Source organism: Gekko japonicus, unplaced genomic scaffold, assembly GCF_001447785.1.
Source record: "Gekko japonicus isolate JY-2015 unplaced genomic scaffold, Gekko_japonicus_V1.1 scaffold138, whole genome shotgun sequence".
Lineage (NCBI taxonomy): Eukaryota > Metazoa > Chordata > Lepidosauria > Squamata > Gekkonidae > Gekko > Gekko japonicus.
The window spans coordinates 486,571-504,616 of record NW_015163096.1 but is presented as its reverse complement, the minus strand read 5'-3'; the positions used below and the strand labels follow the sequence as shown (position 1 = coordinate 504,616).

The 18,046-nt window shown below is 44.6% G+C and overlaps 1 protein-coding gene across 2 annotated transcripts in view; it reads right to left on the bottom strand.

The window, feature by feature from the left end:
* Positions 1-483: 483 nt before the first annotated feature.
* The window catches only part of PPP4R1 (protein phosphatase 4 regulatory subunit 1), a 63,062-nt gene continuing 45,499 nt past the window's right edge, over positions 484-18,046 (bottom strand). For both annotated transcript variants that reach the window (XM_015406613.1, XM_015406614.1), the window contains 7 exons: positions 10,766-10,951; positions 9,088-9,249; positions 8,455-8,555; positions 6,921-7,041; positions 6,654-6,788; positions 3,580-3,721; positions 484-1,806 (listed from right to left, as the gene is read on the bottom strand). In XM_015406613.1, the coding sequence (XP_015262099.1) occupies positions 1,643-1,806; positions 3,580-3,721; positions 6,654-6,788; positions 6,921-7,041; positions 8,455-8,555; positions 9,088-9,249; positions 10,766-10,951 (1,011 nt within the window). In that variant the 3' untranslated portion in view covers positions 484-1,642. The remainder of the gene's footprint in view (positions 1,807-3,579; positions 3,722-6,653; positions 6,789-6,920; positions 7,042-8,454; positions 8,556-9,087; positions 9,250-10,765; positions 10,952-18,046) is intronic.

Genomic DNA, 18,046 nt, shown 5'->3' with positions numbered 1-18,046 from the left:
CCTTTGTGAGACATAAGATGAACCTATAAACCTCATCTGAGGCAGCGTTTGGCAGAAAGGTTCTCCAAAAGGTTGTTTCACAATGAGTCTTCTATGTCTCGCACCCAGGATCACTCATCTTTTCAACATCCCAGTGTAAGGATACCTTCACTGATGGAAAACAAAACACCGGACTTAGCGGGCAGGTTTCTTCTCGTGGATCAGAAAGTATCCTCCTCTGCCCCTAATTGATGGTCTGGGAATATCTGGGGAACCCATCTTGAAATCTGGCTTGTCTGGCCTCCTCCCTTCCTAGGATTTCTTACCCCTCTATTCTTGTAGAGATTATGTATACTTTTATCAGTTGGTTTCTACGGTGCTATTCTGTGCTTTTGCATGCAACTGCTTGAAGGATTTTATAGTTATTGTCCTACTGCTGTTTTTGTCTTTTGATAAAAAATGAAGTAAATAAAAGCACAAACTAAAGGGTTACATGGGCAGAGCTCAATAGTTTTGGACCACAACTGGCAAAGTTCTTTTCCTTCAGGAAATCTTTGTTTGGAATGGTTTGCCTTGGTGAAATAAGGTACTGGGATAAGGAGTAGCCTGGGATTTCCAACTCCTTCACTTACTCCTTCACATATTATCAGCAGTAATGATATTCTGGATTAAGATCGGTGGATACACAGTTGAGCCCCCTCCCCGCCCCGTTTAAGAGAAAGCAATATCATTTGGTCTTATTAATACATTTTTATTTGGACAAGTAGAGAACATTTTATCACAATAGTTTGAAACAGCATGATTAAAGTCGGCAGCACTCCCAAGAGTGATTATAGATATGTACAAGATATGAAGAAAAAAGTTGCACCTCAAAACCATTCATGATCAAGTTAAAAATACCTGACTTGAAGTACGTGTGCTAATAGGTTTCCTTCAGGTCATGACCAGCATGAAAAAAACATTAGGACACAGGTACTCACCAAAGTTTTCTGCTAATGGGTACAGCTAATGGGTACAGCAATATGCTGTGTTTAAGAATTAAAATTAGATTTCTGGTTTAGTGTTAGCACTGAGTCCTTAAGGGTTGGGGGACACCAAGTCTCTACTTTTCCCTCATTTACACACTTGAAAACTATTCACACTTAAGGATGTGCTCATGTGCACACAAATTTATGTCTTTGCAAAGATAAAAACTTAATAGCTAATACTGGAGGTGTCTCTTGCTTCTTGGTACAAATCTGCCTTTATAGGCTATGAGAGTTTCAGCTACCAGTTCCTAAGTGGGGAGGAAACTAAGTTAACTCCTTGGGAGAAAACAAATGCCAGTCTCTGGAAATCACATTCCTCCTACATTGAAAATGCTCTGCCAATTCAAGTTTCACATATTCAGGAAGACAGAAGATTTAAGGCTCCGGTGGCAAATACAATCCTCTGAGCAGTTTTTCTAGAGTCAAAATTCAACAGGTAATGTTTATTTTTTTGCCCTTGACTCTTAAAATCCTTGGTCTTGGGTTTAGGTAACATCCAACAGAAGTTAAGATGACAAGAGAATCATTCCTCCGTGAAAAAGGAGGTTTCAGATAATCCATTTCAGGAGCACTTGGACTGCCCTGTGATTTTGTAACTTTTTAATTAAAATTATAGCAACGTTCAGGGACTACTTTTAATATGTTGAAGAGGCCGTACTCATGGCATCTTCAGCAATTTTGGTACTGGCAGGGTGGACACTTGCAAAGTATTTAACATCGCTGTCATTATCCATTTGAAGGGCCACGATTGTCTGTTCCACTGCTTCTTGATAGGAACTGACACAGATCAGAAAATATTCTGGGCAGAAAGGAAAGAGAGAGAGAGAATTAAAAGCTAGCAGTATAACTTAGAAATTATGTATCTCATGTAAACCCACAAATTAGGGTGCAGTTTATTAATACTACTCAAAATTTAAAAAATGATTTTTCTTTAATATGGAATTAAAAAATTAAGAACGCTAAAGTTTTGAATTCTTAAATAACCTGCTGCTAGGCTTTGGCAAAGGTTGTCCTTTATCATCAACTGTAGAGACCACATGGCAGCAGTCCTCCAGCATCCGATGCCTGAACCTCATACATACAGTTGGAACTGAGCACACAGACTTATTTTCCATTCTGCATTTGTCTGCATAAATAACTTCTACAGCAGGTGGGATGGTTTAATTTACTTCATGGAAAACATTACACTTGCCTAAGTGTGAGAATATACTTCAGTTACTTCAAATGTGACAAGAGTTCTGGCAGATGCCACATGCAAAACAAAGTCACAAGAGGAACCACTACAGGGCTTTCCGGTGTGTGACCCCCACTAGAGAGTATGGTGTAACAGCACTTCTTTCTAACGCATTCTCATTTTCTCTTATCTAAACTTCCACAGAACAGCTTCTTGTGGAGTGTGCGCAAGGACATTTGGCATTGCACTTTTTTCATCTTAGTCATATTTTAAAGGTCATGAAAATACAGTTACCCTGCTTTTATTTGACCAAACAAAAAGTTCCACATAGCTTTTTAAAAACGAACGGTGAGGTATGAATGTATTTTTTCAAACATGAGACTGAGATAAGAGCAAAAGAATCCTTTGATTTACTTACATGTTTTTAAATTAACAAACTTTCTTCCTACTGCAATTGTTTGTAAGAGTCAATTACAGGCAAGGCTGACAAAATCCATTTTGCTTCTTGAAAAGTGGCCTTAATTTGCTGAAGAAGAAAGAAACTTCCTCTGCCTCAGGTAGTGCCATTTGTCAGACCTGGCCACTCCCTCCTCGTACTGCCTTAGCCTATCCCAGCCATCAGAATTTACCGCTCTTTGTCTTACATTTGATTCATGCTCCCTTTCTTCCCTCTTCAGTGGACTTCTTCACATTCTTGCCTTCCTAATGCTGATTTCCAACACAGTTTTCCAGGTCATCACCCTTTCCCACTTTCCTTTCTCCCCAACTTTTCTCCTCGTTCACATAGTTTTCTATGTACTTTTGTACTCCTCTGTACTTTTCCTCTCAATATTTTATTCTGTTTCCAGTTTTTTTCAACTTCATTTTTTCTTTCTTTTTATACAACCCTTTCTTCCTATTTCACAATTAACCTCGACATCCCAGCTCAAGAAGCTATGGAGCAGTAAAATTGAAAGTAACTGTGAACATACACTGAGTCCTTTCCACAGACTGCCATGCAATCCCAATCCGCACATGTGACCCTTGGCACTGCCTCATTAAGCATCACCCTAAAGAAAAAGCAGCCATGGTGAGGGAGGGCGAAGGCCACACCAATGAAATCGGAATCCCACCACTCACAGATGTGCTGTGGTCTCCATCACTCCAATATGGCTGTTAGCTTAAGTTCTGCCAGGAATTTTGCACCCTTGGTTGCAGGTATTAAGCACCAGTCCAAAACAACAGACTCAGTAATCACATGATTGGCTTGAGGAAAATATGATGCCATATGTGGCTTCTCGCTCACAAATAGCATACCGCAAGAGGACAAAAAGGAAATGTGCAAACATTGGACAGACGTTTTCTACATAACAGAAAATGCAGTAAGAGTACTACTGCATTAGAGGAAGCTCAACCAACCTTTCTCTAAAAGAGTTTGCCTTAAGGTTTTTGCAAGCAGGACTCTAACATTTGGAACTCTATCTGAGGCCAAGTGCAGTAGATGAGGCAGTAGATACTCAGCAAATTGGTCCATTGGCAGGCAGTCATCTTCAATGATAGTCTGAAAAGAATGAAGTATTTTAGATTCAGAAGAAATCTAAATTATTTCCAATAACAGCTCATGGAGTCCTACTGTTAACGAATACCTCTAGTCCAGGGGTGTCGAACTCATTTGTTATGAGGGCCGGATTTGACATAAATGAGACCTTGTTAGGCCGAGCCATGTGTGTCATAAAATTTATATAAAGAACACAAGCACAATTAAAGATTTTTTTAAACTTTAAATAAAATATGCTTAAAACACTACCACTCTTGCAATATTTTGTTTATTTAACAGTCTCTGATAAATGATACCTGTTGCTCTGAATTATTGCATCAAAATGTCTGTGCTGTAGCAACCTTGAGTATGCTGTTCAGGTGTGTATCTGTAAGCTACATATCTACTTTTGATTTATTGACAGTCATTACAGAAATCTCATGCTCAGTGTTCTGAGCCCAGGACCCAGGGGGAAACATGAAATGGCTGGGCATTGCAAGCTTTTGCACATAAATTGCTTCCTGTGCTGGTCAAGAACATGAGAAGTCATCCTGACTGAGGGCTATGTGTTTGTGTACAAAACTATACTCTTCCCCAGAAAAATAACTACAACTTCCTACAAAGGAAATGTACAGGATGAACTTGGTCTGGACATACACACTCTCTGCCCTATCCACCTCACTGGCTTGTTGGTATTCCTCCTCTAGAATAGTTCACATGGCTTTCTTACTGAGAAAGATTGGATCATAAAGGTATGAATACAGTGAAAAGGGGGAGGGAAGGGCCAGGAAAGCTCTGGCATAATGAGCCCAAAAAAACATACATACACTGTAGCAAAAACACACAAAAGCTCATACCTTGAACAAAACTTTGTTGGTGCTTGGTATTTCTTCCATGCGATTGAGGCAGCCCAGCAAAGCAAGCTCTCTCTTGTTCCCTCCCTCCCTTCAGGGAAAAGCCTCAGCCAGTGGAAGGAAAGAAAGGCTTCCCTTTGTCTCCTGCAGCCTGGCCAGGAAGCAAGCTCTCCCTCGTTCCCTCCCTTCCCCTGGGAGGAGCCTCAGCCAGTGCTTTACCAGACTCTCTCAATCGCACAGGAGAGGCTTGCTCCTGTGCAATTGAGTCTGGTAAAGCAAGCTGCAACATGGCAACAGTAGAAGAACTGGAGAAGCAAGAAACAGCCAAGACCTTGTGGGCCAGATTGGAGCCCTCTGAGGGACTGATCCAGCCCACAGGTCATATGTTTGACACCCCTGTAGATGGAAAGCTACAGGGTTAATTCTCTTGTCCTTAGCAAGTTGTCAGCTACGCTGCCATGGGGGTTGGGGAGCTCGGTCTGTGTCTGGTTAATTGCTACTGCATTCCTTTCTGTGCTTTTTCTGCTTTGCGCCGAAATGCTTATCTATACAGATGTGCAGGAGGGAGTTGTATTGTCTGGGTTTTTCCTAGGTGCCGTGGGAGACTCTTGGTTCTCAGCTTTAGCTACCTAACAGTCTCCAAGCTTTATCCCCCGTGCGGGAGGGTGCTTAATTGGCCAGTGCTCTGAGGGCGGGTGCATATGAATACCCTATATCCTATTATGCCCATGGGGCTGCCGCCATTCTTAACAGTGCTTATGTTACTGCATCTATAGCTCTGCAATAAAAGTATTACCATTCCTGAATGCGTGTACTTCGTTGTTGGCTGTGGGTTCTGACACAAGTATACTCAAGAAAAGGATCAACCTCATTAGGATCAACCAGTGGAAAGCTTCTGAAAGCTCTTTTATCCTTGCGTAAGGATCACAGTAACAAGAATAATAACATCTAATTAGGTAACAAAAGAACTGAAGTTTATAGCATAGAAAGAAAATTCCCAAATGACCTTGCATTATCCTTATACACAGGAGTTTTTAAAAATCCAGAAACAATCTGATGGCAAAAATGAAAAAGCCAAATAGATTGCGGGTACAGCATGTCTGCTAACAAGCATTATAGGGCTACTAGTGAGTTGCAAGTCAATGGACAGCCCTATTGGGGACTAGTTAGATTATACCCCTACCAAAAACACCAACCCTTTCCCTTTCTGACCAAGTTCCATGCCATAACCCTTCCCAAGCATCACCTTTCAAGGTGTCATCTTTCAGCTACTACCTTCAAAGCAGCAGCTCCTTATCTGGACATTTATCAGCAAGAGACAGAGGAGCTGCGTAAGAAGCAAAAAAACTCACTGGAAGCAAGTTCTCTAGCAAACAGCTCTAAGCGCTAAGTCTCTTTTTCTTGTCACCCAGTCCCACCACAGCCCTTTAGTCCATCTGGAGAGCTGCTACTAAAGACTGGGGGATCTGTCTGCAGATTTGTTATTGAGTGACCAGTTCAGATAATCAGAAAAAAAAAAGCCATGGGCTTGTTACAGTCATGTCAAGGAAGCAGCACCCCAACTTTTTGGGTGGGGCTACTATGCTGCTTATGCTGGAATAATTTTTTAATCTCTAAGGTGCCACAGGGCTCCTGTTTATGTTTTGCAATCATTTCTATTAATTTTTAAAAAATCCCTCTACATATACTAGAACTAAACTCTAGATCAGTCAGGAAAAGTAAGCTCTTCCACCAGGCTTTCAACTAGGAGCCGCCACCACTATTAACAACTGCAGTAGCCTGTAGTGCCTGATCCCTGGTTGGTTATCGATAGCCTAGGCGCGGTGACTACATCTGAGGAAGATCAGTGAGCTTCTACAACTATGGAATGCACTCACGCGGTAATGCCATCATTACGACATCAAACAACAAAGCTAGCACTTTCACATTGTATTGTTTTAATGAATTGTTTTAAAATGTTTTATGAGCTTTTGACTGTTATTGCAAATTTTATCCCATGTAAGCCGCCCTGAGCCTGCTCCAGTGGGGTAGGGCAGGGTATAAGTCCTAAAATAAACAAATAATAAAATAAATAAAAATAAAAGCACTCATGAAAATCTTACCTGGCAGATAAAGACAAAAGCTTGTCGACCAGACCATTTTGGGCATCTACAGAACCTTTCAACAAGTTCATTCATGAGGTCTACTACAAAGGTTGGTGATGGAGCATTAGACAGCTTCTTAACCATATCACTAACCTGGAAAGACAAGTAAAGGCTCCCAGTGAATGTCACATTCTAAAAATATTTATGTGTGTGTGTGTGTGTATGTGTATATATTTATATATATATATATATATTCCTTTTAAATGGCTACACTTTAGTACATACCAGTTTGTAGGATATCCAGCGAACAGAAGAAACTTTGTCTGAGCAAAGGCTGAGAGCAATGGGTCGTAGGTAATCATATATGTCTCTGGCAGTATACAGATCGAGAAGCAAGATTAGTTGCCTGCAATAACATGAAGGACCAAGATTAGTCAGAATTCAAGAAGATGATACATTACCATCCACTGGAAACAGAGAGCAGGCTATTTCATATACCCAAGCTAAAAATAGTATTTTTTGTATTTATAATTTTTAAGCTGATGATTTTGTCAATGTAATGCAATAGCCTGCATCAGACCCCATGCTAACTCCACATTAGATTACTGTGATGTGCTTTATATGTGATTACCCTTGAAAGACTGGAGGTTGCAGCCAGTGTTCCCTCTAAGCTGAGTTAGTGTGAGCTAGCTCATAATTTTTTAGCCTCCGGCTCACACATTTTTGTCTTCGCTCAGGAAGGATGGCTCCAGAGCAGACTACTTTATGCAGTAGCCAAATCACCTGCTCACAAAGTAGAATTTTTGCTCACAAGACTCCACAGCTTAAAGGGAGCATTGGTTGCAGCTAACCCAAGTTGTTAACAAACATTCACCACAAAGACCATATTATTCTGGTTCTTCAGTGGCTACCCTGGTTACCAGTTAGAACAATATAAGATGCTGACATTGACCTTTAAAGCTCTAAACTAATGGTATGTACAAACAAAGCCAGTTCCCAGGGGACCAACACTTTCTTACCTCTCTCTCATCCTTGAGCAGGCTAGGAACCCAGTGCTGATTCTACACAGCAGGGCTATTTGCCTCCACTGCTACTCACCATAAGGAAGACATTTTTTTACACTTCCAGGTGCTACAGGAAGTGGCAAATAGCCCAATCATGGGTCCCATCCTACTAGTATTCCAAATAAGGCTAGGAGGAGGAAGCTGCTGGTTTCTAGTGCCTGGTCTAACACCCTGATACTGTATGCCAGGCCCCAGGCCCTAACAGCTTCCTCCCTCTTCTGAACCTTGAAAGGAAAAACACCCAGAGGTTTCTTCATCCTTTGCCACAGAACAAAGAGATCCATATACCCTCATCATACGGAAATTTAAATATGAAACAATTTTCATTTACTTGGGGGTCACCTTTCAGAGAGTGCAATTTTGTTTACTTCCAGGTGTATATATTCCTCAAGGGCATTTATATTTCAGCTTATTATGAGGACACGTAATCATAGATGTTATGAACACTGCCCTACTATTTAAACTTGTTTTCACACTACAAGGGAATGTTCAAGTTACTTGGATTTTATTTAATAACTGTGGTTGTGTATCTTTACCCTCCCATCTTAAAAACCAGAAGATGGCAGCTGTGCTGGTTTTTCAATTGTCAGGATACACACGTCTTCTGCAGATTCCAGTTCTTTTCTCCCTGACCCCAACACAAGGATACAAGTGCTGATGCAGTATCCTTGCTGAAACTGTCTGAGAGCCCTAGGCTGAGCCTGGAGCTCTGTGGAAAAGAAGCACAATATGAGGAAAATAAGCACAATACATACTCTGCCAGCTCAGCTCGGAAGCGCCAGTTCCTGCTGTTATCTGTCACTAAGAACTCCTGAAGCTGATAAAGATATTCCCGCCTTTTATCAGGATGAAGCAGCTGGAAGAAAGTGTGAACACAGTCAGGACAATGCAGCACTGATCTGAGCAGGATGTTTAGCATAAATGAAAACGGTCTAAAAATTGCTTTCAGATCTCCTTGAAATATCCTGGAACACACCTGAGAACCAGCCTTTATTTAAAACACATCTATGCCACCCAATGCAGGGTCCCCAAGGAAGTGAGAACAGTAAAACATTACGAGCATTAAAAAAACACTTAAAATATTATAAATGCATAAAACATAAACGCATAAAACCACATAAGCAGAGAGGACCACTAATAACGGTTAGTGAGGGAACATCAAACAAAAATCTTCACCTGCTGGTGGAAAACCATGATGGGGGAGACAGACAAATCTCCCCGGGTAGGAAGTTCCAACATAAATCAAAGCAGAAATTAAAACATCTGTCCACTTTTTATTATATATGGCAATTGAAGTGTGTTTTTTTTTACTGCAGGTCTCAATATCAATAAAACCCACAGATTTATGCATGGAAGAGGAAAGTAAATAGGCATAAAGTATAATTTACCTTCAGAAAATCATGCAGGTGCTTAAGCACACCTATCCTGACTTCATCAAGGTCCTTTAAAAAGCCATTGAAGACTGGAACCAAGTCGCCAGCTGTAAGCTGGTCTCCAAGAATAACTGCAAGTTCATGTATAGAGAATGCCAATGTTCTTCGAACTTTCCACTAAGAGAAAACAACACTCATTAGGTACACTGAAATGAGCTATACAAAATGGTTTCAACTACCATGTTAAGTTTTGTTGCACATTCAAATATTTTACCAGTTTTACCTCATTTCAGGCAGAAACCTGGCTTTGGACAACAATAATTAAACAACTTACACCATTATAACTTGAACCCAAATTGGGAACTAGACATTATGGGAGACATATGGCTACTGCTGAGGTCCACATCTCATCCTCCTATTTCCTCAGTAGTTTTTAGACTGACGACAGCCATGTATCGTCTTCTATAACGTCTAATTCCTTCATCAGAAAATGTGCAACAAGGATTACTGTAATGAACTTCACACACTGTGGCCTTTCTGATTGTCTAAGAACATGGAACCAATAACCAAGACATTTACTGGTAACTGCCAGGCGGTGATGTATTTCTTATTTGAAGGTTAACACAAACAGAACATATACATTGTTTGCTCCCATACAATCCCTTATTAACACTTCTGCTGGCAATAGAGAAAATGGGAGATGCCTCCCCTCCCCTCACTTTTATGTGTCAGCTAACTCAGCAGTGGAGGCAGTACTCAGTTTTAGCATGAGGCATTTATTGTACCAGTACTGGTACAATAACTTTATTTTGTATCTTTGACTGGAACTTAATAAATCTGGCTTTGCGTTAATATCATACAACCCTATTGGAAACATATTAGTACAGAGCAAGGTTATTTTCAAATTGTTGCTTTTAATTCCATTATTGCACAAGCAAATTTAGTGTTTGTTTACTGCAAAGCCAGTGCAGTACTGGACTGGAACCTGCAAAACAATAGTTTAAATCTTTACTCAGCCTTAAAGTAGCCTTTGGCTAGTCCCCCTCACTAAGCCTAAATCACCTCATAGGGTACAGAGAGACTACACTGGAGTAAGAGGGCCATTCATGTACATTGCCGAAAGCACTCTGGCCTTCTTATCTATGAATTATGATGTACAAGAGGCCCACCACAGTGGCTAAGTCTGCTCCAGAAACTCAGCGAAAAGATACCTTCCCCATCTCAAACTTCTCTGCATTTGTCAGATAATTTAGGAGAGAAGAGGGCTTAGTGGTAACCATATATAACAGCAGGCTACTATGTCAAACCAATATTTATGAATCATCAGTAGTACAACTAAATTGTAAGGAATAAATTGGCATAGGCCTCTAAGGTTACGATCTACAGAATACAGAGAAAATTCTAATCAACTCTGATATTTCAGTACTCATCTTTATAACTCCTGTGATCTATTGAATCTCTGAGATGAACTATTGGAAATGTGTGTTAGGGTAACAAAGAAAGAACTCCTTGTCTCAGGAGAGCTACCACAAAAAATATGGTAACACAAAGCAACCCAACATTTTAATTTTTCATTTACATTTACCATACACCACCTTTCATATCAAGGTACTTTCAGGTTCTCCCTAGAATAGTGGAGAAACCAAGCACAACAGTCCAAATACATGGAATTTTTCTAGACCCATTTCTTTACCTGCATATCAGAGGCTAGAGTCTCATATGTGTCTTTCAAACAGTGCCAGTTCTGTCTCCCTAAGGTAAGTGCCACACCTGGAAGGCTAAAGGCACAGTGCTTTGCAATCTCTGTATCAACAGTCTGAGCACGAGAGGGATCTGTCATGGATAAATACTGGTCCAGCAAGGCCTGAGGTACAATGTCCTAAAAGGGAAAGGAGAATTAAAAAAATAGAGCCTCACAGAACTGCTTCACGCAGATCTACATTGAAAGATAAGCTACTTTATCAAATAATTAAAACCTGCTAAAAGATGAAGTCCTAGAGTAGATGCTAACTTTCTGAAAGCACCTTCCTTATCTAAGGACATTCTACAGTCACAGTAACAAATTAAATTATGAGGACAACCTATCAGGAGGTCTTAAACACTGAAGACTGACATGAGCATGGTCTTGAGATGAACAGGCTATGAATGTTCTATACCAAGGGTGTCAGACATAAGGCCCAGGGGCCAAATCCAGCCCGTTCAGGGCTCTTACTCAGCACACAAGCAACTGGTGTGAGGGAGAGAAAGCAAGAGGCTGCTTGGTGGTGTGAGCAGGTCACGTGGTGAGGTGTGTGGGGATGTGGGGGCGAAGCTGTCAAGAAATAGAAGGGAAACGGCAGAGAGAGTGGGGCTAACAGGCTAAGTTAAAATAGTGTGGGGCAATGGAAGCACAGGCAGAGAAAGTTTTCCCCCCCTCCTGCCTTCTCTGACTGCAGCTCAGCAAGGATTGGAAAAGCCACTACATTGGGGGGGGGCCCACAAAGCTGAGCGGCCGGTACTGTCACCACTGCACCAACCAGCTTTACGGTTTTTCAAACGGCAACCGTGAGGGGGGTTGGTGAGAGCGGGTGTACAGAGTGGCAGTTAGCTGATGAAGGAACAGGGCCAGCAGGAAAGACAGGAGGAGGAGGGCTGGCATGTAAATTCGGAGGCAACTGGGCTGTCTTGTGCATGCCGCTCTGAGGTGAAAGACCTTCCAGCCGCAGAAGCTAATGGAGGAGCAAAGGGAAATAGAGGCACTGATGTTGCTGCCACACATCTGGGAGGCAGACTGAGTGCTGGGGCATGTGGGGGGATGGTGAACTCCCTTCTCCCCCCACCTGTTCTCAGCTTGTAAGGGAAAAGGGGTCGTAAGAGGACAAAAAATGCCCCCTGGAGGTTTTGGAAACAGCGTCTCTGTCTGGCCTTCTCTCACCCCATTACTTCTGTGGGAAATGCAGGAGGGATGAGAACTGGGGTGGGGTGGGGATCTGGAAGAGCCTCGTTCAGACCCCTCTTCCTGAGCCAGAACCCCTGTCATCTGGGTCACCCGAGGCCGGTCACTCAACCTGGCCCACCTCACAGGGTTGGTATGGGGGATGAGGTAGTGGAAGAGGGAGTCCGGTGTGCCTCCTTGAGATCCTCAGAGGTAGGATGGGAGAAGGCAGCAAACAAAGAGAGAGATGGATTGTTGCCTTGCTCAGCTGCTGAGGCTGGGTGTATGGGGAGGTGCTGAAAAACTACCTTATTTACTTGCAAGGATGATGACTAATCTCCTAAAACCTAACTTTTGGTTTAGCTAATTTGTATGGAAGGGTAAGATACCCCCTCTTTTATGGCATCCCATGGGGAAAAACTCATCTTGCATAGATTGAATACATTTCTTCGGGCTTTTGTGGGTTCCCCAATAATTGTTTTCACTGCTAGGAATCAATTGCTTTCCTTTGTATTTTGAGTACAAATTAATATTGTTAATTGGGTTTGCTTGTATCTTTTATGGAGTTTATATCTCGGGTACCTAGCATTACATTTTATGGCATACATGGCCCAGCCTGACAAAGTAACATTTGTGTCAGATCCAGCCCTCGTAACAAGCGAGTTCAACACCCCTGTTCTAGACTTTCCTTACACATCCAGTCTTTTTATGGGAGTTGCATAACTTTTAAGTGTATGATTGGTGTATAGTAAGAGTAAAAAATACCAAGAGGCATTAGAAAACAGACCACTAAGAATAATTATATAATCAAAAATATCAGCTCTCTATATTCTATTGTTCTGATTTACAGATTAAGAAAGTCTACAAGCCCTACAAAAAGCAGATATTCTTGATTGTTTCTTCTTTCACCCCGTGGTTAGTGATCACACAAACAGCAGTTTCCTACAAAAACACAGAGCTACAGGTTTTGAGGTTGGAACAGAAAAAAAAACAAAAGTTGCAAATCGGCTGTGTCAGGCTGTTTGTGTAGCTCTATTTTCCTTTGGCTTTCAGTACTATTGACAGCTGCATTGATGCCTGACATGGCACTAGCGGCTCATCTTGATTGACTGTGCCTGAGAAAGGTGGCAAATCGATCCCTGTGTCTGCTGTGGTGGGAGGACAAGGCAATCACAGGCACTGTGGTCCATGCTTCACTACAGCTGGCAGTGAATAATTAGTCCCCATGGCCACTGGGACTGACTCTCTGCCCCTCCTTCTCTAGAACCCAAAAGAACAAAGGGATTTGTGAAAGAGGGATGAGACTGTCTACCATAGCGTCAGAATGCATGTGCTGCAATGCTTGCCTTTGACCTTGAAGTACTGGTAGCCCTTATGGCAAAAGGGAAATGAAGAGCTGTTAGGAATGGGCACAAATGGTGTGATGAGCCAAAATTCATGCTGAATTCTGGCCAGATTAGGGCTCAGGAGGCAACATTCAGCACCCACATGGTCTTCAAAGAAATCTGAGCTTTTGGGCGCAGCTCAGGCCTGTTCGGAAAGCAAAACCCACCCAAACCCCACAAAACTCTGGCACAAAGATACTAGACAATGGTGGGGGCAGTGTTTTCCAGCCTTGGAAACACAAATAGGAACCCTCCAAAGTTTGACAGGCACTGCTGCCTGCCAATAACAGAGTTCCCTTTCATCGCAATGGAACTAAGATCTATATAAGTGTAGGATGAGTGTGTGTTCCCTTTGTGGGTGTTGTGGTTTTGGATGGAGAGGGTGTACTCATGAAAGAGCTTTGCTGCTGGGGGGTGTGTGTGTTGCTTCATTAGCTTACTTAGCTTTGCTTTGCCCTGGGTTCTTCTGTGTTGCAATTCGGTTTTTGTTTGCTGCAAAGGGTGGGAAATTGGGATTGAATTCCTCCTCCACAGAGCATTTTTGTTTAGCGGGACTTTCCTGCTGTCTGCTTCCTTGGCGGTTTCTCTTCCTTTCATTTTATTTCACCCCTGCCACTTTGGGTTGCAATAAGACGAGGGATTGCTTTTGGGGTATTTTGAGGGGGCTGCTTTTTGGGAGGGGCTTCAACTCAGTTCTCTGAGATTTTGTGTCTCCCCCCCCCCACCATACTAGACTGCTTTTTGTTTTGGGGTGATCTGTGTTTGTCTTTACTGCTCAGTGACTTGACTTTACTGACCACAGTTCTCCATCTGAAAAACCCCTACTGACCTGCCTCTCTTTGGGGGGTGATCTGTGTTTGTTAGCCTGCCTCCCCCAGCCTGTCTCGGGGGACTTGTTCCAGAGTTACTGGGGTGACTTCCCTTTACTGCCAGCTCTCTGTCTGAAAAACCCCACACACTGACCTGCTCCTCCTTGGAGAGTGATCTGTGCCTGTCTGCCTACTGGCTGGCCTGCCTGTTTCTCTCTCTGGCAAATGACCCACCTGGGCTGCGGTTGGTTGGGTTGCTTGCTTGGTCAGGTGTTTGCTGCCATGAGAGGAGGTGGAATGGGTTGTGCTCATGGCTATGGAAGGATGCCGTCACTTTTCCCTGTGCCAAGTGGTTGTGAGTGACAAGCACAGCCTCCCCCCATCAGTGGAGGACCCCTCCAGCCCACTTCCCCTGCTCCGTCCACATCCATGGAGCCCTCAAGTGCCGCTTGATGGGTTTTGGTGTTGCTGCCTCAGCTGCAGCACGAAACTGTTTGGAAGGGAGAATAGTGATGGCAGTGACTTGGAGAGTGCATCCTCCCCTTCCACATCCCAATTCCAAACTCCCAGCTGATCCTGCTTCCATCAAAATGCCCCCATCTAGCACTCCCTGGCCCAACACCAGGAAGCAGCTGTGCCTCCTACCTGCTCCAGCAATGGGCATGGGGGCATGGTTCCACTCCACTGCATGGAAATACTTCCACACCCCAGTTTGTTGCTGCTGACGGAAGGAGTGTCACTAGTGGGAGGTGGAAGAGGCCCATTCCCACTCAGTAGGGAGAGGCGGGGGAAGCGGGCCACTCAAAGAGGGGCTCTGGGTGCCGTGGTTGGAACTATAAGGCAAGCCAGCCGCCAAAACATCATGTTCATGGAGACTATAAGTCATGCTGGGACTCCAAGTGAAGGGCAGGGTATAAATCCAACTCTTCTTCTTCTCATAGTATTTGTTGGATGTGACTCCTCATCGTCACATCATTTGTTCAGGCTAATTTAGGGGACGACTTCCAGTGATCCCAGGCACTGGAGGCAGCCTGTGTAAATCATCCTTCCCAGGCCACATTTTTAACTCATTGGCATCACATAAGGTTTAAGCAACTTGGGGGACTTCCACAGATCCCAGGACACAGCACATAGCCTGCGTCATTCGCCCCACTGCCAGTGCTTGGCAGCTCGATCCTTCCTGGGCATGAGATGTGGCTAGCATTCCGTTTTGGTCCCTGATGTCGTTGAAGTTCCAGTGTTGGGGGGCAAGGCTCCCTCTAAGCTGTGGAGTCCTGTGAACAAAAATTCTACGTGGTGAGCTCCTGGCATTAAAGTTGTGAGCGAGCAATTTGGCTGCTGCATGAATTAGTTTGCTTTGGAGCCATCCTTCCTAAGCTAAGAAAAAAACTGTGAGCTAGCTCACACAAACTCAGCTTCGAGGGAACACTGGTTGGGGGGACCTGTGGGGGGCAAACTTTGGCTGGCGGGCCACAAGGTCGGGTCTGTCCCACAGCTAACGCAAACATCGACCTTACCCGGAAGAACCCTAGTACCTCCTGGGGCAACGCACTACCTCACAGTACTTGTCAGATGTGACTCGTCATTGTAGCATCACTTGTTCAGGCTAATTTAGGGGACTTCCACTGATCTCAGGGACTGGAAGCAGCCTGTGCAAATTGCCCCATGTAACCCACACCTGGCAGGTGGATCCTTCCTGGGAACGAGATGTTGGCAGCTGGTGTCCCCGAGACACCAACTGCTGTTTTGTGGTTCTCATTTTGGGGGGAACACTGTGGTGGAGTGGCCACAGGGTGGGAATTCTGTGGCCAAGTCTGCCCAAGATTGTTGCAGAGCTATCCCCTTTCTCCCACAGCGCTAACAGGGTGATTCTGGGAGAGCCAAGCAGGCACAGCAGGCCAACGGAGTCCTCCTAGTTTCCAGGGCAACTTGTCTTCCTTTCCAGGCCACATTTCTGACTTGTTGACATCACATAAGGTTTAGGCGACATACAGGACTTCCACAGATACCAGAGCACAGCACATAACCTGCGTCAATCACCCCACTACCAGCTCTTGGCAGGTTGGCAGATCCTTTCATGGCACGGGACATGGGTAGCAGTCTGTTTCCGTCACTGGTGTTGTTCACGTTCCAGTGTTGGCAGGCCACGGGGCCAGGGTTGGGGTTGTGTACCTGAATACTGATTTGTTGTGACTTTGCCTATCAAAGTTCCCCCTTTGCTTCAGGGATCAGGAGATATCCCCTTTCGACCGCACCACAGCCAGGGTGATTCTGGGGGCAGGGCGGGCACTGAACACAGCAGGCCAACAGAGTCCAAATTCCCAGAGCAACTTGTTGCCCTTTCCATGGCTGCTTTCCCCCACCCAGGTCACGACTCTGGTCACATCCATCCCCTTCTGCCCCCACTGCTGGTGGGGTGACTGGTCAGGGCACACCACAGAACCCTCTCTCTCCCTGTTCCTGAGAATTGGGTGTTTGCTCATGTGGCAGTGCACTATGGGAAAGGGTCCAACTGGCCCCGCTGTCAAGGTAATTGCTGCTGCTGCGTAGCCAGACACTTTCCTCAGGGCCTTGTCCTGGAATTTGGGTGTTCTTTATGTTTCCCTTTCTTTCCCTCTTTGTCGCTTCACTCCCTTTGGGCCCCAACTCCAAGCCACCTCCCCTTGTGACTCCCAGCCACCAGCAACCCCCACTATTCACAGGCGGGGTGATTACCAGGCCTGCACTATCAGTCCGCTGGCCAGAACATGCGGTGTAAGAGATGCTTTGTAGTAGCACGAGTCATTACATCCACAGGTGTGAGGTGCTGTGGCATCCTCCTTGCCTGCGATGGCCTGAGGTTTTCAAGGCAGCATATCAACACACAGTGCTTGCTATGGTGTTCAGTGCCCCCCTTCTCATCTGAGAGAGCTTTCCATTCATTCCCTGGGCCCTGGCCAACCCCTTTCACGCTCCCCACTGGCATGGTGGCTGCAGCCACCCCATATCTCACTCTGCCATGAAGGTGCCGCTTGCCAGACCAGGCAGGGGCAAGGGCATGTTTTGGAGAAGCCTAGAAGATATCATTTTGTTGCTGTGTGTGGGGCAGGACACATGAGTGGCACACAGGGGACAAAGTCGGAGGGAACTTTGGTTAGTTCTATTGCACCGAGTCCCAAGCCAGCCCCTTCCACTCACACCACTGATGAGGACATGGGCTCCCCAATCAAAGATGACTATGGGAGGATAGCATGGCACACACAGCCAGGCCAACCCTTTCCAGGAATTCAGTGTTGTCGTTCATTCCATCTGGAGCCACCCCTTCTGGCTGCAGTCTGTTTTCTCAAAGGTGGTTGCAGAATGGGTTGAGTTTGGGTCTTTATTTTATTGGGTGGGTACTGAGCCTTGAGCCATCCCCTGACTTGCCCATTGCTTGATTCAGCCTGTGATGGCTCTTCTCCTTCTCCGAAAAGGCCTCCCCTTTATTCAATGCACTCTGGCCAAACCCTCCCTCCCACACACTCCACTGACACAGTGGATGCAGCCTTTGTCCATCTCACACTCAGCTGAGAAGGTGCTGCTTACTGGGCACAGGGCCTTGTTTTGGAGCTGTCATTTGGCAGTCTCTGTTGATGCTGGGGGGCTCCATTGCCAATCACCCCACAACACCCCACTGTCAAAGTGACTGCTGGTTGGCCAACCTTTTCCCCTGGGCGTCAGTTACAGTAAGGGTTTGGCAGATCTTCCTTCTCCTCCTCACCACCATCATCCCGGGGCTCCAGCCATTTCCCTTCACTCACTCTCCCCTGTCAAGGTGATGCTGATGGGCTAGCCGCATGGGTACAAGGGTGTGTTGCCAAGGGCTTTGTTTAGGAATGTCTTTTTTC